At 39.0% G+C, this 23191-nt stretch overlaps 1 protein-coding gene across 1 annotated transcript in view; it reads left to right on the forward strand.

Moving 5' to 3' along the window:
* Positions 1 to 23191, forward strand: part of kifap3.S (kinesin-associated protein 3 S homeolog) — a 75401-nt gene that overhangs the window by 50738 nt on the left and 1472 nt on the right. The window contains exons 17-19 of the mRNA XM_018261174.2: positions 5238 to 5323; positions 5704 to 5893; positions 10136 to 10232. Of these exons, the coding sequence (XP_018116663.1) occupies positions 5238 to 5323; positions 5704 to 5893; positions 10136 to 10232 (373 nt within the window). The remainder of the gene's footprint in view (positions 1 to 5237; positions 5324 to 5703; positions 5894 to 10135; positions 10233 to 23191) is intronic.

A 23191-nucleotide genomic window follows, 5' to 3' on the forward strand; every position in this document is an offset into this window, starting at 1 on the left:
CCCTTAGTCTGCTAAAATTCGTTTAAATATAAAGTAACCCAGTAGGGTTGTTTTGCACTGTGTTTGTCCAATGCTGAATGCAAAGGGTGGGACAAAACTTTCTGGAGTTGGGCTGATATCAGTGTTGAAAAAATAACTTATTTTGGCAGGAAAATGTACACAGGAACCACGAGAAGGTACTTTATACCTCCTTGTTCAACATGAGTTCTTTGCTGAACATTTTGTCTATAGTTTTAATCACAATACAGCTTTTGTTTTTGTATTTCTTGAGCTAAAAAGGGCAAACAGGAAAAATCAAGATTCTCCATTTTGGTCCTTGTGAGGTAGTTAAACCAATAGGCAAACAGTACTGTATGTTCAGCACAAGCGTTTTTCATTGAACCAATATAAATATACTGCCCTAAACACATCAGATGGACCTTCATTTGAAAACACTCAAGTTTTTCATTCTCTGTGGGAGTCAGTGACATACTTATGATGTTCAACTATGGGTGCCATAGCCATCAAGTTTGTGTTAAAGGAGTGATAAGAAATTATAATGAAATCATTTTACCTTTTAGCAATATTATTTTCTTTTCTGCTTTATAAGAATATGTTTGGTTTTGATTCTGTGTTTATAACTAATCTTCATGTGTAGGACATACCTCAGCTCAGCCCCCACAGTCCCAGTTTCTTAGTGAAATGTCCCGAGTTTCTCTTTGTTCTCCTGCACTGACGCCAGCAAAAAGATTCAAAGTCTCTGAAACGTAATTAAAATAAAAGGCTTATAAGCAAAGAGTCCAGAACACCTGCACTTTGATACATTTGAAACAATTTAAGATAAGCATAGAAACAATTGTAGCTATTTAAGATAAGCAAGTTTTTTGGGGAAACTGTGACTCACAGCTTAACGGAACAGTTCAGTGTAAAAATAAAAACTGGATAAATGGATAGGCTGTGCAAATTACATTTGTTTCTAATGTAGTTAGTTAGGCAAAAATGTAATCTATAAAGGCTGGAGTGACTGGATGTCTAACATATCAGAACACAACTTCCTGCTTTTCAGCTCTCTAACTCTGAGTTAGTCAGTGACTTGAAGGGGGGCCACATGGGACATAACTGTTCAGTGAGTTTGCAATTGATACTCAGCATGCAGCTCAGATTCAAAAGCAACAGTTATGACCCAGGTGGCCCCCCACTACACTGATTGGTTACTGACTGGTAACCAATGAGTGGAAACCAAGAGAGCTGAAAAGCAGGAAGTAGTGTTCTGTTCTGTTACACATTCAGTCGCTCCAGCCTTTATACATTACATTTTAGGCTAACTAACTATATTAGAAACATTATTTATTTTGCACAGCCTATCTATTTACCCAGTTTTTATTTTTACACTGAACAATTCCTTTGAAGGACAATTCCAGCTTCATTAGCAAAACTGTTATAGAACATGTCCCTAAAACGCTCAGAAATGTGTGCAAACTTTCACAACCTGCCAAATTTTGTAAAATGGACATGGTAATTAGGGGGTGTGGCCATAAAATGGGCATGGTCAGAAATGTATGCGTGCCTGGTGTTTTTGTCCCTCTTTTAATTTTTCAAATGTTGTGAGGTATGGTGTAGGAAGCAGATACAAGTCACAAAATTAGAGAGTATAAACACTGTGTTTTTATGGTGTGTGTAATTAATAGGCAGTGCATATAATACATACAAGATACTAGAGAAAATAGAGCCTTACAGTGCTTTGCAGGCCCCTCCTGGTGCAGAACGTTTCCCTTCCCCACTGCATAATATTATTTATTTTGACTTGGAGTGATAACATGCTGGATTCTTTTCTGCTTTCTTTCTTTTCAGTCTCCGGATTTTTGTCCAGCATCAGGCAGGAAACACTAAATTGGTCAGCGCCTATTAAAAGCATCTCACACATATACACCAAGGCTTCCTGCATTAGGAATTACATGACGTTTTGAGGAAATTGCTTGTCATGTCTGCAGTGTGGATGTTTTTAAATCACAGCTTTGTAAATCTCTCTGCACAGCAGGGATCAGGGATGCCTGGGCTGCTGCCTTGTGTCAGAAGTGAATGCACTTGTCCTGGTGTTTGGCAGATGCAGGTTTCCCAAAGGGCCAGGCACACACGTAGAGGAGCACAGATACATAAACATTTATAGAGAAGCATATTACACTTTGTGCAAACAGTAGAAAACAACAGTTTGATTGTCTATTTTGCAGAAAGTTTCTATCCGTACCATATGCTTTCTAAAATCAGTTTGCATGTTCTCCCTGTGGCTGTGTGGGTTTCTTCTCACCCTTCAAAAACATACAGGCAGATTAAATGGCTGATACGATTGGTCCTCGTGTGTGTGAATGCGATTGGGATTTAGATTGTAAAACTCACTGGTGAATGTTGTGTAATCTCTGCATAAATACAGGGCCGGATTTACATAGTGGGTGCCCCTAGGCCCACTGCCGTTCGTCGCCCCTGTTTTCTCCCCTTTATTCGTGCAAATTTTCATCATCTGGACCAGAGCAATGGGGATTGGCACATGGGAAATTTAAAAAATAATTGTATCTCCAGCGCATCCCCAGTATTTTTGAACCAATGTAGGTGTGGTTGGGCATCATGCTGCCCCTAAAATCTTGCCGCCCTAGGTGGCCTTTCCACAAATCTGGGCCTGCATAAATATGTGTGAGCAGCGCAGGTAGGGTTGCCACCTTTTTTAAAAAATTTTACCGGCTGCTGGGGGGCGGGGACACAAAGGGGCGGTCCGTGACATCAAAAGGGACAGGGCCGCGCCACGGACGCTTGAAGAAGTAAAGAAAAGGTAAGTTCCAGGGGATTGGGGGTAGGTCGAGGGCTCCTTTTAATTGTATTACAAATTTACTGACAGCTACATTGCCTGTAAAATTGTAATACCGGCCCCGGCCATGGCAGGTATTTTACCGGCTAGGCCGGTAAAATACCTGCCGGGTGGCAACCCTAAGCGCAGGTGCTAGTAGGAAAGCCAATTATTTTTAAAGGTGACCGGAAAGTTTCCTGAAGATGAACTTTGGTATCCCAAAGAAATTTGCAAGTATTCAATTGTAGAATTGATACATTTAATATTTTGTCATTCAACAATCGGATAGTGATTTTAATTTGAGATTTTGTAGTAGAAAAGGATTCAAAAGGAATCATTATTTGTGATGTTGCAGCGAATGTTAGCTTGTGACTCTCCAGATTACTACAACACTCATCATTATTTTATTATCAAGGTCAGTTGCTTTTAGAGAATGGAGTTGCACTGTGTTTTTTAGGTCGCCCTCTGTTGCACTTTATTTTGCAGCATTTAAATTTGGCCGGGAGGTATTCTGTCAAATCTGAACTCTTAACATCAAATTAGGTTTTAGATCCAGCGTCTGACTGGGACACCATCTCCTTGGCCCCCCAGCCACAAACCCCCTCCAGGGTAGTTAATTTGGAATTAACCTTTAGTATGATGTAGAGCAGGCGTAGGCAACCCGCGGCTCCGGAGCCTCATGCGGCTCTACATCCTGCTTGCTGTGGCTCCGTCTTGTGGCTTTGCCTATAACGCGGTAAGCCGCCAGCAGGTGATAGGGCTGTATAGACGTCCCAGGAGTGAGAGGCAAGACCGAGCCGCAGCAAGATGATTCATCATGGTCCTAACCACGGTCACACACTCAAGACAAGAGAGGGAAGATCAGCATGGAGCTTCAGAAACAGAAGTCACATTAAACAGATGAGAACACTAGCATTTAATAAGGCAATTCAGTGTTTAATTTATTTCAAAGTAGGCCTACACACACACACACACACACACACACACACACACACACACAAACACACACACACTGCACTTCTGTTTGTTGTATTCTGTTGTTGTAACAGTTAAAATTAAAAAAAGGTTAAAACTTTTAAAAGTTTATAAGCTGAGTTATGTTTTGTGGCTCCAGACAATGTTTCTTTTGTGGAAGAGGGGGCAAAATGGCTCTTTTGATAGTAAAGGTTGCTGACCCCTGATGTAGAGTGATATTCTGAGACAATTTGCAAATGGTTATTGTTTTTTATTATTTGAGGTTTTTGAATTATTTAACTTTTCATTTGGCAGTTCTCCAGTTTGTAATTTCAGCAATGTGTTTGCTAGGGTCCAAATTCCCCAGCAATCAAGCATTGATTTGAATATGAGACTAGAATATGATTAGGAGAGGGCCTGAATACAAAGACGAGCAATAAAAAAGTAGCAATAACAATACATTACAATACATTCTATGAGGAAAGACTGGCCAAATTGGAGATGTTCACGCTGGAGAAGAGGCGCTTAAGGGGTGATATGATGACTATGTATAAATATATAAGGGGATCATATAATAATCTCTCTAATGCTTTATTTACCAGTAGGTCTTTCCAGCTGACACGAGGTCACCCATTCCGAAAAGAGAGAGAGAGAGAGAAAAGAGGTTCCGCCTAAATATTCGGAAGGGGTTTTTTACAGTGAGAGCTTGTGGAATTCTCTCCCTGAATCAGTTGTACAGGCTGATACATTAGATAGCTTTAAGAAGGGGTTGGATACAGGGGTAGCAAGTAAGGGAATACAGGGTTATGGGAAATAGCTCATAGTACAAGTTGATCCAGGGTCTAGTCCGATTGCCATTTTGGAGTCAGGAAGGAATTTTTCCCCCTCTAAGGCAAATTGGAGAGGCTTCAGATGGGTTTTTTGCCTTCCTCTGGATCAACTGGCAGATAGGTAGTTAATAAAAAAAAAAAAAAAAAGGTTGAACTCGATGGACATGTGTCTTTTTTCAACCTTACTTACTATGTTACTATGTTACTATTTGTAGCCTCACAGAGCATTTGTTTTTTAGATGGGGGTCAGTGACCCTCATTTGAAATCTGGAAAGATTCAGAAAAAAAAAATTTAAAAACGATATAAAAAAAATAACGAAGTCCAATTGAAAAGTTGCATAATAAAAGTTAACTTAAAGGTGAAGCACCCCTTTAATTATGCAAGCCAAACTATAATGAAGGAATGATTGTTGAGGACAATAGGAAAAGCTTTTGTGTGTTCGTAAATTTTGGCTGCAAACGTCATCTTATTGTACTGAATTTATTTAAACACTGTATTGCCTGCCAACAGGAATATTCTTATTATATGATTATATTATTATAATAGTATTATATTATTATTATAATATTATTATATTAACAGTAATATTCCACTGTATGCAATGACATTGTGTATGACCTTAACTCCTGCAATGCAGAGGCTCCTGCTTATCTCATTGACTTAATGCATGATAAGAATGCAGAGATCCGCAAAGTATGTGATAACACCCTGGATATCATTGCGGTAAGTACAGCAACTAACCCAAGCCTATTACCCATCACCTGAAATGCATCTGTGGTTCTATTCACCTCTTCTGTGTCTGAATATTTTCTGCTTTCGGTTAGCCTCCAACATTACATATTGGAGCATATTGGGGAATTTTTATTTAATTCACATATGAAAATAATCATGCGCTGCCTATGACTTTTGATAGATTTAAGCTTCCCCATGTGTTAGACATTCCTCTTGCCTGTAGCATGTTATTGCAGCACTTGCTGGAGAATAAAAAATGAATCCCTCTGATAGGAAATGAATCTCAGAGCCAACATTACATTGCCTTTTGCTAAACATGCATCTGCTTTCTCTCACAACCACTTAGCAACTGCTTTGCTTTCCCACTGCAGGAATATGACGAGGAATGGGCGAAAAAGATACAGAGCGAGAAATTCCGCTGGCACAATTCTCAGTGGCTGGAGATGGTTGAAAGCCGGCAGCTGGATGAAAATGAACAATACTTGTATGGAGATGAGCCAATTGAGCCCTATATCCATGAAAGAGATATTCTGGAAAGACCTGACCTCTACTATAGTGCAGGTGACTGTGTGTAATCGGTATTCTTGTGCTGCAAATGATATAGACATGTAAGTTAAAGCCATCTCACCATTCTGAAGAAGCTCATTAACTGCTCATTCAAATACTGTACGATATACTATTACAAAAAGAAAAAAATGCTCCTTACACATAATCTGTTTTGAATGCTTGGGTCACTGATTCTAGCAGCCAAAAATTTACACTAGCCAAAAGCCGAAAAAAGTAAAGAGCATTTTGCAATGCTGCTCACATTATTTAAATTCTGCCAGATTCTAGTTACATTTTAGTTCCAACTTTTATTTTAAGTACAGCGATCTTATAATAACCTTAAAAATGGAAGACATTTCGGATTTCCTGTTCAGTGGATTGTTTATCCGGAAACCCGTTATCCAGAAAGCTCCGATTATGGAAAAACAGTCTCCCTAAAGCTGGCCATAGACGCAAAGATCTGATCGTACGAATCGAGGATTCGTACGATATTCGGACCGTGTGTGGAGAGTCCCGACATTTTTCGTCTGGCGGAGATCGGTCGTTGGTCGATCAGGTTAGAAAATTTCTGTCGGCTGCCGATAATATCTCTGCGTGTATTGGCGATCGTACGATTTTCAGTGGGAGACTGTCACTAGCTTACGATTGCTGTCAGGGGTAGAACATTGCTGATCTGTTCTTTAACTAATCTGACTGGTAAGACTTTGATCTGAATGGTTAGTGGCGGGTCGGGAGATGGGAAAGTCCGATCGTACGATGATTCGTACAATCGGATCTTTGCATCTATGGCCAGCTTTAGACCCCATTATAATCAAATAATGTAATTTAAACCAACCCAATTCAACCAAAAATTATCTTTTTGTCTGTATTATCAAAACAGTACTTTGTACTTGATCTTAACTAAGATATAATTAATCCTTATTGGAAGAAGAACCAGCCTATTGGGTTTATTTAATGTTTACAGGATTTTCTAGTAGACTTAAGGTATAAAGATCCAAATGACAGCAGGAAAGATCCGTTTTACGGAAAACCCCAGGTCCAGAGCATTCTGAGATCACCTGACCAGAAATACTACAACTCTAACTGTAACAGGAAGAAGTGTGGAAGCAAAAGACACAACTCTGTCTGTTAATTGGCTCATGTGACCTTACATGTATGGTTTGTTGATATGTTTGTGAGTACAGTGAATCATACGATCCCAGGGGGCAGTCCTTATTTTTTAAAGGGCAATTTTCTATTTATGATTACCCAATGGCACATACTACTAGAAAAGTATATTATTATGAAAATTGTTTATTTACATGAAGCAGGATTTTACATATGAGCTGTTTTATGCAATATCTTTTTATAGAGTCCTACATTGTTTGGGGGGTATAGTTTTCCTTTAACCCATTTGTTTGTAAAGGGGATAAACATGCATTAGATTAGAGCAAACAGAGGCAGATTTTAGAGCAGAGAGTCAACATTTAAATGAAACAGACATTGCAAGGCAGGTTTTAAATAAATTGGGACACTGCAAGGCTGCATTGAGATCAAACATGTCCAGCCTGCAGCTCTTTAGCAATTTACAAAAACTTGGATATTTCTAATTAAATCCATTCCTGTTATTTACTGATACTTAGGGGGTTCATTTATTAAAGTCTGATTTTTTTCTGCTTGGAGTTTTAAAGGGGAAAAACACAATTTTTTCAGAGAAAATAAAAAAAAATCGAATTTTTCATGATTTATTAAACCCTGATGCAGAATAAAAAAAGTACTCCAATTCAGACCTGCGAGGTCTTGTAGAAGTCAATGGCAGATATCCCATTTACAATTGGAAGATATCATGATCTGTGCTGGGTTTTGTTAAATAATCCAAATAAATCATGTTTTTTTGGGTGTCAAATCCCAAAAAATAGCTTCATTCGGATTTTTTCACAATTTTATCGTTCCCGAACCAGATTTTTTCAAGTTAATTTATTGATTAAAATGTGCACGGAAGATTGGTCAAAGTGGTTTTAAGAAAATAGTGAGAAATTTCCAGATTTAAGTAAATAGCCCCCTTAGACTTGGGTTCATTTCTCTTAGAAGGGGATATAGTTCCTATTTTGTACAGGTATGGGACCAGAATTCTTGGGACCTGGGGCTTTCTTGATAACATCTTTCATACCTTACTAGTAAATCATGTAAACTTTAAATAAACCCAATAGGTTGGTTTTGCTTCCAACAAGAATTAATTATATCTTAGTTGGGATCAAGTACAAGATACTTTTGGATAACATGGAGTCTATGGGAGATGGCCTTTCCATAATACAGAGCATTCCGGAAAACGGGTTTCCGGGTTAATGGATCCCATCCCACAGTATATACACAATCATTTACATTTATTAATTAATGGGGTTGTTTAGGGCTTGTTCACCTTTGAATTAACTTTTAGTGTGATGTACAGAGTGATATTCTGATTTCATTTTTATCATTTGTAGTTTTTGAGTTATTTAGCTTTATATTCAGCAGCTCTCAGGTTTGCAATTGCAGCAATCTGTTTGTTAAGGTGTAAGTTATCCTAGCAACCATGCACCGTTTTGAATAAAAGACTGGAAGATGAATAGTAGAGGACCTGAATAGAAATATGAGTAATAAAAAGCTGCAATAACAATACATGTGTACCCTGACAGAGCATACGTTTTTAGATGGGTTTCAGTGACCCCCATCTGGAAGCTGGAAAGAAAAGAAGAAGGCAAATAATTCAAAAACTATAAAAAAAAAATTGAAGGTCAATTGAAAAGTTGCATAGAATTAGCCGTTCAATAACATGCTCAACTCTCCTCATTGGTGCAGCACCCCTTGGATGATTTTGCCTCTTCTATGCTAAACATTTAGGGGGTTATTTAGTAAAACTTGAAATGCTCTCATTATTAAATTAAAACAAATTCCACAAAACTCCCATCTGCAATTTTACCTTATTTATCAATAACACAACTCCAAAAAGTCAGTGGGGGAACACACTCAATTTTTTTGGGATTTGGCACCCTAAAGCTCCCCATAGACGCGACCATTCTTCTTGCCGAACTACCGATTTTAGGGAAGCCCGACCAATCCTTTGAAATTATCGTGCGGTTAGTGGGATTCGAATGATCGTACATCTTACAATTTTTCGGCCGACATCTGTCAGGAAATTGATTGGCCAGGTCAAAAAATCTTTGTCGGTCCCAGTGCAATCTATCTTTGTTTGCAGGGCCAAGCAGGCAGCTCCCCTGTTTTCCTGGCAAATTGGTCTTTTTAGTTGATGGTCAATTCAAACGATCGTACGATCATTCCGAGAAGATCGTGGTCTCACGATCAGGATCTGATCTTTTAAAAATCTCAACATCTATGGCCAGTTTTTGTTCAAGACGCAGAGCAGATCATGATCTTGTCCAATTGTAAAAGGGACATCTGCCATTGACTTCTACATGAACTCAGCAGGTTTGAGATGGAGTATTTTTGGATTCAGACTTTTCACAGCCGCGGGGTATTATAAATCTCGACAAAATGTGTGTGTTTTCCCCTTTAAAACACCAACCAGAAAAATGTGGGTTTTTGTAAATAGCCCACAAAGGGTTGTGCACACAAACCCAATAGTTTGCCTGGTGATTTCTCATTCTTTTATGGCTGTAGCATACCTGTATCATTTGTGTATAAAACTTTGCTGACAAAGTTGACTATGTTGGTTTGTAGGGTCTAATCACAAAACTGAAGGCTTTCACGTATGCTTTAAAGTAATTTCTGAGTAAAGGAGAATAGTGAAAAATGGATTCTATTATAGGTTCACATTCATCACCAAAAAAAACCCATAGTTCCCTTTTCTGCATATATGGGAATGTGCAAAAATGGTGGTTCTGTCAATATTTGTGACCTTATTTTTTATAATTGTCTTTTCATAACAACGGCCCAGCGGTTATGTTTCACCTGCCAGGGAGCAAGATCTACCTGGATCTTCCCGAGCAAGGATATATAGATTACAAAAGCCATTTATTAAAGGTGAAGTGGTGGTTGGTGCAGTGTTTCGGTCTACTCACTGCTTCAGTAATAATAAAAGCGGTGACTTCCATACTGATTCCATTTGAGTGAATTTTGTTATTTCCCTAATAAACTAATATCCATCTTCTAAAACTCACACTTATTCTCCTGTGTACCTCCTTGTTTGCTCCCCCCCATCCTATCAGAGCTGCATTACAACTGGGCCCAGTTGCCCCAATAGTATCTCTTTAATAACACTGCATATCTGATTTTTTGCAGAAGGGTTGATTCCATCTGATGGAGTAGTGAGCCCAGACTTCTTCAATGAATTCCACCAGAATGGAGATCTTATTGGGCAGCATTCATTCAACACTAGGTAAACATTCTTTCCCATTTTGTGTTCTACCAGTTTGGCAAATAACCCACAAAACACAGGCCTTATGTTAGGTGACATACACATCACTTTTCATTTACCGAGGTTGAGAATAAACAGGGCTAAATTGTTGATTTATTTCAATACAGAATATAAGTTCTTAGCCTAAAAGCCTAATAATAATTATGATGAAATAAACTTCAATAAATGGTATATTTTCAACAGGAGACAGTAAATAGTGCTGTGCTAATTGCATCAGTAAGGCTACAGGCCCATACCTATGGAGCGGATATTAAATTGTGCACCAGTAAACACTGCTCTATCTTTAGCTTCTATTTATGCATTCAAATATCCAGCTCCTAGCTCACTTCACAATGTCTGACCAGTAGGTTCTCCTTCCAGGCACTACTACTACATTGTAATCTAAATTAAAGCATTTTCAGTGGATTAGTATAACTGTTGTGGAATATGTACATTTAGGGAAAGATCAAATGTATTTTGGTTTTTGTGACTATACAAATGTTGCAGATTAGGGAAAATTTTAAAATGTTGGAAGACATCTTTTTTCCATCTAGCCTGGACTGGACATTAGTTTAATGGTGTTAAGTAGTTTCAATATGATAATCCCAAATTTGTGATGACAGGTTGTGTAGTATTAGCTTTATTGGTAGCCATAAATAATATTAAGGGGCAGATTTATTAAGAGTCGAAGTGAAAATTCGAATTTTCAATTTTTTTTTTGGTCAAAACTCTTAAACTCGAATTATCTAAACTTGATTCGAGTTTAAATTTGAATTTTGAGATTTACCATACTCTGGCCCTTTAAAACTCAAATTTGACTATTTTGCCACCTTAAACCTGCCGAATTGCGGAGAAAAAAACTGGAATTGAGTTTTTTTAATTTGATTCGAGTTTTTCTAGAGCTAATTCAATTCAAGTTTTCGGATTGATTCAATTCATCCAAGCTGTGAAAATTCGATATTAATACATTTCGATGTTTTTAAAAAATTAAACCCTTGATAAATGTGCCTCTAAATGTCTTCATGGTAAGGTTTTCATGGTAAAAAGCAACTAAAACTCCTACAACAGCAAAGATGTTGTACTAAATATAGAACTTATTTTTTGGTCATTTTTTTAGTCTGGAAAAAAGATATTCATGTGATTAGAGAACTAAAGGAAAACTGCCAGGGATCCATACTTTATACAGAAAGATATTCACATGATTAGAGAACTAAAGGAAAACAGCCAGGGTTCCATACTTTATGCACAGCGCTGTAGTACTGGATTCTATTTACAGTACATTATTTTCACTTAGCGTTTGAATTTGCCTTTGCCATTAGAATGACAATTTTCAGCAGGGCTTACTGCAACAGAAGGGGTTAAACAGCATGAATACCATCTGTCAAGCTGACATGAATCTGACCGCAATTACAGGTTATTCTTATAGTAACTCTCATTTTATTGGTAAATAGGGACCATTAGCAGATTCGGGAGAACCTTTTATGAGGCTTTCAAGGGTCACAAGAAATTGCTGTAACTGCTTTTAAAATGCACATTTAAATATTTTTCTCTTCTTCTGGACATCACAAAGGATAGCAGTACTGCGCTCTTTTTGGATTATCTTTCCTTTCAATGAAACCCTTCTAAAAATACTATTAAAATCTGTCTCTTGTGAGACAGACTCTCTCGCTGGGAAGGCACTTTAATAGATTCTCTAAGCTGTGAAAATCTTCTCTGGGAAAGAACCGAATGTGAATGCTTTCCAGGCATGCAAAGACAATATCGATACTGTAGTCCACCAACTCTCCGGAATATTTTTATATTCTGTCTGATTTTCTACTACGGTTTTTAGCCTGCACGCTTTAAAGATGTTACCCTCTCTTGCTTACCCTCTTTAGTCACTGAACTAGACTGATTGATCATACTTCATTTCCCATTCTATGGTCAAAATTTCTTGTTGATATATTTACACCAGAAAAACCTCATAAAGGAACATGGGGGATCAGATGGGTAATGTAAAAGAACCAGGCAGATAGTTTAAAGGTAACATTATAAATAGCATACAAACACAATGTTGCATAATACATAAAAAAGCGGGCTGCCATATTTGTGCAGTAGTAATCTGTTAGCATTAGAAACTCCAGAGAGGTTGAAAAGGGACAGTCGGGTGTGGGAACCTCTGTGTAAAACTCTGTTGAAAATGGAATCAGACATTTGAAAATACTTTAGGAATATATGGCGCTCATCCATCATGGTTTTTCGTGCGTGTTTTTTTTTTTTTCGAACTTACTTGCCTTCCCATTGATTATGCAGGGTCTGAAGTATAAAATAAGTATCAAATCCGACATTAAGGCGTCATAAAATAACACACACCTTGATAAATTTTCCATTTATTTTACACAGCTTTTTATATACTGTTTTATATACTTTTAATACCTCGGCCGGGTAAAGGTGGATGCGGCAGATTTAAAGAGTTTCCATTCCACCCAGGCCAAGATAATGTATTGGGGTGCAGGCACAACAAGGAACGGAGGAGAAAATTCTTGGCCTACTTTTCTCCGCAGGCTGAGATCCGCCAGGACTGGCATTTGCTTAAAGGTGGCCGTACACGGGCCGATAAAAGATGCCGATAGACCGTCTGCAGCTTTTTGGCCTGTGTGTGTGGGGCCATCTGTTCATTGATGCGGTCCTGTGATCCAACCGCCGTTATGATCCGATCGTTGGGCCCTATGGCCCACGATCAGATCAGCCCGATATCGCCCCTTAAGGTGGGCATATCGGTGAGAGATACGCTTGTTTGGCAAAATCGCCATACAAGCAGATCTCTGTGTATGGCCACCTTTAGGGTGGCCTACACAGGCAGATGAAAGCTGCCGATATTGGTCCTTTAGACCAATTCAGCATCTTATCTGCCAGTGTGTATCTGCTGCTGACGGATCTCCCCCAATCAATATCAGGCAAAAATTAGGCAGATATTGATCAGGCAGGTTTGAGCACTGACCGCATTGGCTAGTTGATTCAGCCCTACTACCCGCCTGCACCCATTTACTTTGTATATTCCGATTGTTTGGCCCTAGGGCCGAACGTTCAGATTAACACGATATCGCTCTGCCATTGGTGTGCATATTGGGGAAAGATCCACTTGTTTGGCAACCTCGCCAAACAAGTGGATCTTATAGTGTATGGCCACCTTTAGAAACCCTACTTTAGATTTCAAGCTGAAAAAAGCAGAGTCCACCTGACCTATTCTAGTAGTTTTTGACTGCCACTGCCATGCTATGATGAACAAATATGATAAAAACTAAATTTTCTGTCTACTACTGCTTGTAATGTTATAATATATAATGGCAACGCACTGAATGATGCACACAGATGGTGACACAATAACATAACGAATCGTGACTGGCCAAGATGGGCATGTTATCCAACTCTGATTTCCCCTGGATGCAACTACGGACAAAACCTCCCATGTGCAATTAAATTGCCTAGTGTGTTGCAGCCTTATAAATCCTAGAATCTAATTATAGCAGTAACAATCTAATCCCTTTGTCATTTTCTTCATTAGTAAAACAAAATAAAATGCACAAGACATAAAAGCAGGAAAATGTAATGTTCAGAGCGAGACAGTTCCAAACCACTTGAGCTACTATGACAGCTCATAAAATTGAGAATAGATTTTTTTCTTTCATTTTTCCCCCTTTCCTCCTCAAACCAGTCTCTGTTTTATTTTTAGTGAATTTTCCTTGCAGGAAGTAGCCAGAGGGGTTTATTTGGCTTTCCAGACTGAGGAGACTTTGATCTCGTGGCTCTGTCACTTCTCGAATTACATAGCGCTTTCTCGCTGCAGTAAATCTGTTGCAGTTAATGAGAATAAAATTTCCTCCTTTTTCACCAGTCGCATGCTGTGAGACGTTAAGCCAGTCAAGTCCTTAAAGGCTTGAGATGCAAAGCTCAAAAACACAGTGACCAGTTTTAATCTTGTTGTCTTTGTAATTTATTTTATTGAACTTTTATCTTTGACACCAACCCCCCCACCATCATTTTTTTCCAAATGGGCCACTTCATTAAAGGCAAGTGGTTAAAGGCTAGCATTTGTGGAAAGATTTAAAGCTGTCATAAAAGGAACGGATTACAACCATTTTTTATTTAATGCCGTCGCTGGAAATTGCAAAAGGAAAACAGATTGAGTCTTCCAGAAAATGGACAGATTTTGCTATACTGTGTATTAAATGATTACTAGCATTGGATAGATAGTAATTATTTAGGCTTAGTTCTAATTGGATAAAAGACCGTTTATCATCTTAGAAGTTACATCTGGGTGGGTGAGATTCTTGGCGTTTGGGTAAGAATGTGAATGAGACATTTGTGCGTAAAGCTAACGGCACATTTTCTCAGGCAGCATAGATAAGCAGATCCGCAGCCTTCTGCCCCCTCTGTCAGTGTGCATTGACAACCATGGAATCTGCCTTTTACATCACTCTCTACATCATACTAAATGTTAAATAAAAAATTATTAAAGGTGAACAACCCCTTTAATAATTGCTCATTTGATTTCCATCTCCTCTGTCTGTGTTTACTGACAGGTACAGGCTGTTGATCGACTTTTTCGGTATGCCAATTGAGAAAGCAATCCATGTGTGAGCCTAAATAGGACAAAAATGCACAGTCCATATAGGAGTGGCCTACTGTTATTAATGTTCCTTTACACCTGACCAACCCAACATTTTAAAACTTGGCCTACTTTCTGCCTAACAAAAATGATATGAACATTAATTTAATTTTATCTGTTCATAAAAATTTTAAATCAGTGTTCAAAAACACATGTTATATAAGGATCAGCTGTATATCCCCTACTAATTTATATACTGTGTGTAGAATGCGGGGACAGTATGTGCCTAGATCCTTTGGTTTCATGACAGCCTACCGTCACTTAAAAAAAATCTAAAGTTCCTTTTTTATAGACTTAACAATGGTTCTCCACTTCATACCTTCTCTGGAATAGAATATAGAAGGTATATTTGTTGCACAACTTGTCCTGCCTGCAATATTTTATAAGATGTTATGCCAGATCTGACACGGTATGGCACACACAGGGAGCATAGGGATGGCAGAGTATGGCACACACACACATGGAGCCTAGGACAGGCAAAGTAAGGCACACATGGAGCATAGGGAAGTCAGAGTATGGCACACACAGGGAGCACAGGGATGGCAGAGTATTGCACACACAGGGAGCATAGGGATGGCAGAATATGGCACACACACACACATGGAGCATAGGACAGGCAGAGTAAGGCACACACAGGGAGAATAGGGCAGGCAGAGTATGGCACACACAGGGAGCATAGGGCAGGCAAAGTGTAGCACACACAGGGAGCATAGGAGCAGGCAAAGTATGGCACACACAGGGAGCATAGGGCAGGCAAAGTATGGCACAAACGGGAAGCATAGGGCAGGCAGAGTATGGCACACACAGGGAGCATAGGGCAGGCAGAGTATGACACACACAGGGAGCATAGGGCAGGCAGAGTATGACACACACAGGGAGAATAGGGCAGGCAGAGTATGGCACACACAGGAAGCATAGGGCAGGCAGAGTATGGCACACTCAGGGAGCTTAGGGCAGGCAGAGTATGGCACACACAGGGAAATGTTTATTAATTTAGTTACCTAGCAATTCAAGCAGTGAGAGAGGGAGTAAAATACAAATGTTTTATTACAAAGTAAAAACAGATCATCTTGTTATATTTACTACCTGTGATTTTCTGCCTCTGTAATTAAGAAAGTTTATTTAAATAGAGATAATGAGATTTTTATAAACAAACCCCCTCTTTTTTCCCAGTTTCAATTCGGTCAATCAAACTTAACTGTGATAAGGGAAGAGACTTCACATTCCAGGCAGTTTTACACTGACCCATATCCTATAACACAGCATGGCAGCTTGAACAAAAATGCACAACAGTTTCTACCGACCCATGGTGCAAATGCTCAGACAGTCCTAAATTCATAAAGAATATCAGGAGAAAAGCTATCACCTCTTTAACATTCCTCTGAAGGTGATAAAAAAAAAAGGTGATAAAACCGGCTGTTGGCTACAATTGAGTCCAAGCAGATAAAAATATGATGGAACCTTTAGACCAATCTGGAATTTTATGTCTTCTGCTTACAAGGTTACATTTTTCGAAACGTCCATATTAACCATGTGCTGGCCCCACGTTACATCTTCTGATGGCTTGAAATCATATTGTTTTGCTTAGGTATATAGTGTACAACATGTACAAACTCTACTATATTTGTATACGTCTCACTTTATCCTAGCTGGGTTTTTAGTACTTAAGTTATAGTTAAATAAAGCACATCCAGCTGGGAAGCCACATGTCACCAAAAGCCTTCATAGAAAGACTAATGCAAGTCTTTGGCCAATATGTTTCAAAAGGTGCTTTGTCTTTTCAGGTAAAAAATGTATTCATGTCTCTTATAGTAAAACAGCATCAATATAGGATAAAAGGGAAAGATTTTTGTGTTATCCCTTCACAACCTGTTGAGATACAGTATCTTACAACAACTTTATAGACCAGTACCCTTTCTAGCCTTGCCGTCACTACACAGCACAGAGAACCGCTACACTTACACCTGAACCCCTAACATAAAAGTGTCAGTTGAGAGCCAAAACCCTTTACACTTTTGCCATTAATTCCATTGGTACAGCCTAAAACTCTTCTACCCTACAGTGATATTATTATAAAACATACATGAGCTTAAAGGAGAAGGAAAGCTACCGAAGCAGTTTATTGCCAATAGATTAGCCACAAAAGTGCAAGCTATAAAACTATATTTATTCAGTAGAATGCTTTACCATACCATAGTAAACAGCTCTATCAGATCTCTGTTTGTTTAGGATAGCAGCTGCCATATTAGCTTGGTGTGACATCACTTCCTGCCTGAGTCTCTCCCTGCTCACTCATAGCTCAGAGAGGGAGAGAGGAGCAAACTGAGCATGCTCAAGCCCTAGCCCTAGAGGTTTATGCTGAATACAGGAAGTCTGATACAGAAGCCCATGTGTACACAATAGAAAGAAAAGAAATGCTGTTGACAAAGGACTCAGGGAAGCTTTACTTTGAGGGTTTACTGGTGTATTCATATAGACCTTTCTGATAAAGCTTACTTAATTTTAGCCTTTCCTTCTCCTTTAATTCCATAGTTGTGTGAGCATTGTTCCTCATATAGTATGAAGCAACAAAAGGAGACTTTTGAATGTACATAGATTAAACCAGAACTCGGAAAACCAGATTAGCCAGTGACCTACCAACACCATTTACAGAGTCATGGGCAGGGGCTTAACATTGCATCACTGAGTCAGTAAAGTATTTATCTTGGACCAAACTCTGTTCTGTGGCTGCAATAACCCCACTCCCACCCTCGCATATGCGGTCGAAAAAATGGTGTTTCCCCTCCGACCAGAAAAAAATCTGACTTTTAAGGGGACCCGTCACCCAAAAAAATTATTCATAATCCTATTTTATCACATCAGTCAAGCAAAATTAACTTTAATTACACTGTATAAATTATTTTAATCTTGTTTCCTTCAGTCTGGAGCCTTTTTGTGGACACTGTTCTTAAGACAAGCCTTGCATCATCTCAGAATCTTGTTTGTGCACCAGAATGGGGGACCTGATGTCCATCCACATGCCCTGTGGCTACACAATTAAGTGGTGAAGAGAATGGCGGAATGTGGGGAGAGCAGCGATTTCTAGGAAGTGCTGAATGGAAAGTGAAATCAATGGTCTGTACTGTCTCTATGCCCAGGGCATAGAGGAGGGGCAGACTATATTTGATTGACAGCTGAGATGTTTAAATGAGCTCACAACAGCTATGAATGCTTTAATAAAAAATAGAAATTGGATTTCATGTTTAATTTGAAAAGGACTTTTATTATACAGATTTTTGTTTCTGGGTGACCGGTCCACTTTAATCAATAACCCCCATAAAGTACATAAGCTTCCACTTAAATGATATTAGTGCACTTAGGGGACACTGGGCATTCTTATTCATCTTTGCCTATGGATTTGTGTTGTGTGTTATGGTTTGTATTAAAAAGGAGAAAAAAGTAGAACATTTTAGTTTTAACCCTCTGATTATATTTCCAGCATATTCAGTATGGGATTCTAAAAAAAAATACTTTTTTAAAATATTTGTTAGTGATGTACTCTTTGTCTAATATAGTAAACTATACCCACACAAACTCAAATATTTTAAGAAAGTATTTTTTTTTTTTTTAGAATCCCATACTGAAGTTTCACCCTTTCGTCAGGCAAATTTCTGCTCAGGTGAACGATTGTTACCCCTTTCACCCGAGTCTCCTTTGCTAGGTTATACCTGGCGAACTGATAAGATGAAGCTACATCCTCCTCAATCTTATGTCAGTGACATCATATCCTGTATGCCGAAAAGTCATAAAAACGACAAAATGCTGGCGTTTTTTTTTCATATTTTAAAGTGGGATTATGTTTAAAAGTTGTAACTGTTAAATATATTTTTTTCATAATTTCTTTTTAACCATTTGAAGGGCATGCCGCATTTGCTTTAGGGTGGGCTCATGTCTAGGACATTAAAGGATCTCTTGCCTTTATTTTGCTTCCTTGGACATTTTTAATAATAAATGGCCACTTCAAGCATTTGCACCAACATCTCTAATAAAGACATATATATGACCTTTATGTACCTGCCCTATTCAAATTGAATAGTTTCGCTAGGCAGAAATGAACGCTAGCGAAAGTTCGCTATGAAATGCTCACGCTGGTGAAGTTTTTGCCCTTTAGTGAATTTCCCCCATGACTGGCAAAATTAAATGATGTCTGTATTATATCAAAACTTTCCAGGAGAACTGCTCATTTAAATCGGTGCTTTACACTATTATAGGAACATTTCTAATCAAAAGACCTGAATTTGATTGACTTATAGAAGCCATTTTATTATCATGTGCAAGCAATTAGTTCCGCCAGTTTGGAACTGATGTACATTTCTTCATTGGAAATTAGAAACAACATAGATGATGGAAAAAGTGGGAGCCAAATTGGTTGGTTACTATGATAATGTCATAGTTACATCCATAGCCTGTAATGGAGAAAGCAAGAATATGTGTTTTGGTGATCATAAAATGTAGGTCTCAATTCATAACACGTTTCTGAAGCTAAAGATTTATTGGGTTCAACAAGTAATGACATTAATGTGAAATAAAATATAATTTGCCCCACCTGTTCCTAGAAACCAGTGAATAGATTACAGGCTTATTATGTCTAATAGTGAGTTTATATACTACTACTGCTTTTTCCATGAGCAGTCTTAATCTTGTATCAAATACAGTTATCTCCAAGTATCTAGAATAGAAGAAAAAACAATTGTTGCCAAATCAATGCAGTGATTAGCTGGCACTCAGCAAAGGTCACACATCACAGTAGAAACCAGAACAATTGAAGAAGTTTTAAGTGCCACAGGATTGATTCTCAAATGCAATTTGCTGTGACGGGGCTGGCAGGCCAATAGGAAAAATGATATATTTGTGCTTGTGGGAGTTCACATGTGTGAACTGAAAGTGTTTTTGATGGATGGACGTGATTTTGATTTAGAAAAAACAAATCATTAGGAAAGTGCAGAAGGTAAAATATACAACTCAGTTACTCAAAATGAACCCCAAAAGCAGGAGTTGAGTGTTACATTGTAATTAGCTGCCCGTGCTTGCTTTAACCCAGAGAGACCTGCATCTCGGAACAGTGGCGTAACTAGATGTTACTGGGCCCCACAGAAAAATAATTTTAGGGCTCCCAAAATATCAAGTGGTTGCCCTGTATTAACAATATATATTAAAATTCCTAATTAATTAGAGCCTTATGGGGCCCCCTATGCCTCTTGGGCCCCCCTGCAGCCGCAGGGTCTGCTTCCTCTAGTTACGCCCCTGTCTCGGAACATGTGATGGACTGGGCATAAGGCAGGCAGCCATGTTTCTGTTTTGATCCCTTAACATTGGGCTTATGGAATGTTTGCTCCACATTATCAACTCTTCAGTTCTAAAGACCCACCTCAACATAACATTGCTCTAAAACACCAGAGAGCTCTAGAAAATAAAACTGCAGAGCATTCTGGATTATTGGTCCCATACCTGTCCATTCATGTCAGTAAAGCAATGAGCTGCTAAATGAGGATGAGCGAATTAAAGGACAAGGAAAGGCTATTAACATAGTTAACGTCTGTTAAAAGGCCTACCTATAGTGAGGCCATCAGTCCTTCTGCAATAAGCTCTTTGTCAGATCAATCCCTGCAGTGTTCGCAAAACCTCTATCTATATTTAGAAATAGTCCCATAATTCATCTTGAGCTCAGCAAGACCAAGATTCTTGGTCATGGGCAGTTCGGTAAAGTTATAGGCGGCGCATGTGCATTTCAAGTCTTTGGGAGCGCTCCTTCTATTTCCTGAGAACAAGCGCTTACCCCTTCAAGCACACCAATCGGAATTGCTTACTGCATGGTGACACTCAGAGCTACTGCAGCTCCTGTCTGTCACCTTCTGCGATTTGCTGTGTGTTGCCATCGCTGCCTATTTTATTCTCCTCTGTTGCGCTGTACTGAGGCTAGTGAGCTGTTATTGTAGCAATTTGTAACAGTGCACAAGCTTTTCAGAAGTGCTCGCATCCAGGGGAGGAGAATTCTTGGCGGATGCACATTTCGTTTGCCTAGCGCCATCTTGTTTATGTTGAGAATTCAACCCTAAAGTTGAAAAAACTCTACCCTACTGTAAGGGAACCTTACCCTGGTGGTCTAGTGGGCAGTGGGGTCCAATGCCGCTCCTTTGGCGTGGACGACCGCTGCGCTGCTCCTTTGCCTTGCTTTGCCGGTTCCTCTATGGCTTCCTGGTATATGCGCCGGCGTGATGACGTCACGCGCAGGGGCGCGAAATTCAAACAGTATAAAAGGGAAATTCAGTGTTCTGCTAACTGCCCGTTGTTAGGTTAAATTTGCTTTGTTACTGGGTGCATTATTACTTGTATTCTGATTGATCTTCTGTGTTTTGAACCTTTGCCTGTCCTCCGACTATTCTACGATCTCTAATCCTCATTCTGGCCTGTCTAACTGCTTGTGCTGGCCCGGCCTGCCTGTTCCTGGTGGTGTTCTTCTTTCCAGTATCCTGGTGAGACGATCGTGCCCCTTTGCTCATCCAGATCCGTTGGCTTTGCTCCTCTCTCTCAGTTAAGACCTGACGGCATCCAACTAGCTGAGGGCTCCTCCAGAGGTGAATGGCGGTGGTTATAGGCAGAGACCAGGGAGCTTGGCTTGGGTTCTGGATATAGGGTGCCGAACGTGACACCTACATAGACATCCCTCCCTCCTCCCCCAGCCTAAGTGTTACCAGGGCAAATGCCCCTAAATTTTTAGTTACCCCTCGGTGCAGATTCAGGCATGATAATGTGGCTGCTTTATAAATGTAAAACATGGTAATGATTTACCCAATGGTAAGACTTAGTGAAAAGTGAATGTACTGTAAGTGTAGCAATGCTACCTATTTGTCCATATAGCTTTGCATGGAAACAGTCCATTCTCTTTATGTGTATATTCTCTTTATATATATATATATATATATGTTCAGAGTGCCACCATGTGGATGACTGAGAGTCTGCATGTCCAATTCTGATCTATATTTACTGCCTGATTTTACTCGTTAAGTAGATGAGTACCTTGCAGTGGCCTATTGGGCAACCAAATGATTTTCATTTTGTCCTTTTATTTAAAGGAACAGTAACACCAAAAAAATGAAAGTATTTTAAATTAATGAAAATATAATGTACTGTTGCCCTGCACTGGTACAACTGGCGTGTTTACTTCAGAAATTCTACTATAGTTTATATAAAAAAAAAGCTGAAAAGGCACAGGATACACAGCTGATAACAGATAAGCTCTGTAGTATACAATGGGATTCTTCTTATCTGGTGCAACTGTACATTATATTGTCATTCCTTTAAAGCACTTTCATTTTTGATGTTACTGTTCCTTTAAGGACATGTTGAATATGCAGATTATCTTAAGGAATAGCCAGCAGCAAATTGGAATTGCAAATAAATCATACAAATAGTATATATCCTCTTAGGGTAAGGCCACACTGTGCGTTTTGGGGAGATTTGGTGGCCTGGCGACTAATCACCTCGTCTTTGCGGCGACCAATCTCCCCAAACGCCTTAAAGGGAAAATCTACCACTTCATTTTGACATGAGCTCATCCAGTTGGGGTTATGTGGAAAAGTGTTTTTGTTTTATAACACAGACCTGAGTCCATGATAATCTGTCTTTGTGTTCCCAGGGATCAGTTCTTCGTCCCCCTTAGGCTCACAGTGTATTGCAACCCCTTCCTCACATTTTTCCTTTGTGAAGTGATGGATTCTGGGACTTCAAGTCCCTCTGATTTCTAGACAATCTGTGCGCCACCAACTATGGAAAGTCCAGGGACTTCTGTGGAATGAGGCATTTCTGTATAAAAATAAAATACATTTACAGTTCTTTTTTGCTGTTTAAATAGTGTTATGCACTTTGGAGCTCATCTCAAAAGAAGGTTATATTTTTCCCTGTAAAGACAGATATGTGTGAATTAGATTGTATTGCTTTATGGAGAGGTCAAAGTATTCTCGAACCTTGCAACTGCCAATAATTAACATATAAACCCAAATGTATTTATTGTCATTGGTGTCTAAAATAATACAACCCTCTGTTTTGATCAAGATACAGAAGAAGTGGTTTAGTGGATAAGATATTTGGCTATCGATGCAGGGAATACTGGGATTGATTTCAGTGTCAGCTTCTTATGAGTATGTAATAAAGGCCCTGTAATCTCCCTGTGCCTTAAACGCCTAAAGCTCCATAATACAGACACTAAAGGGGTTATTTATCAAAATCCAGATTTTTTGAGTAAAAAAGTCAGACC

The sequence above is a fragment of the Xenopus laevis genome, chromosome 4S (assembly GCF_017654675.1).
Source record: "Xenopus laevis strain J_2021 chromosome 4S, Xenopus_laevis_v10.1, whole genome shotgun sequence".
Lineage (NCBI taxonomy): Eukaryota > Metazoa > Chordata > Amphibia > Anura > Pipidae > Xenopus > Xenopus laevis.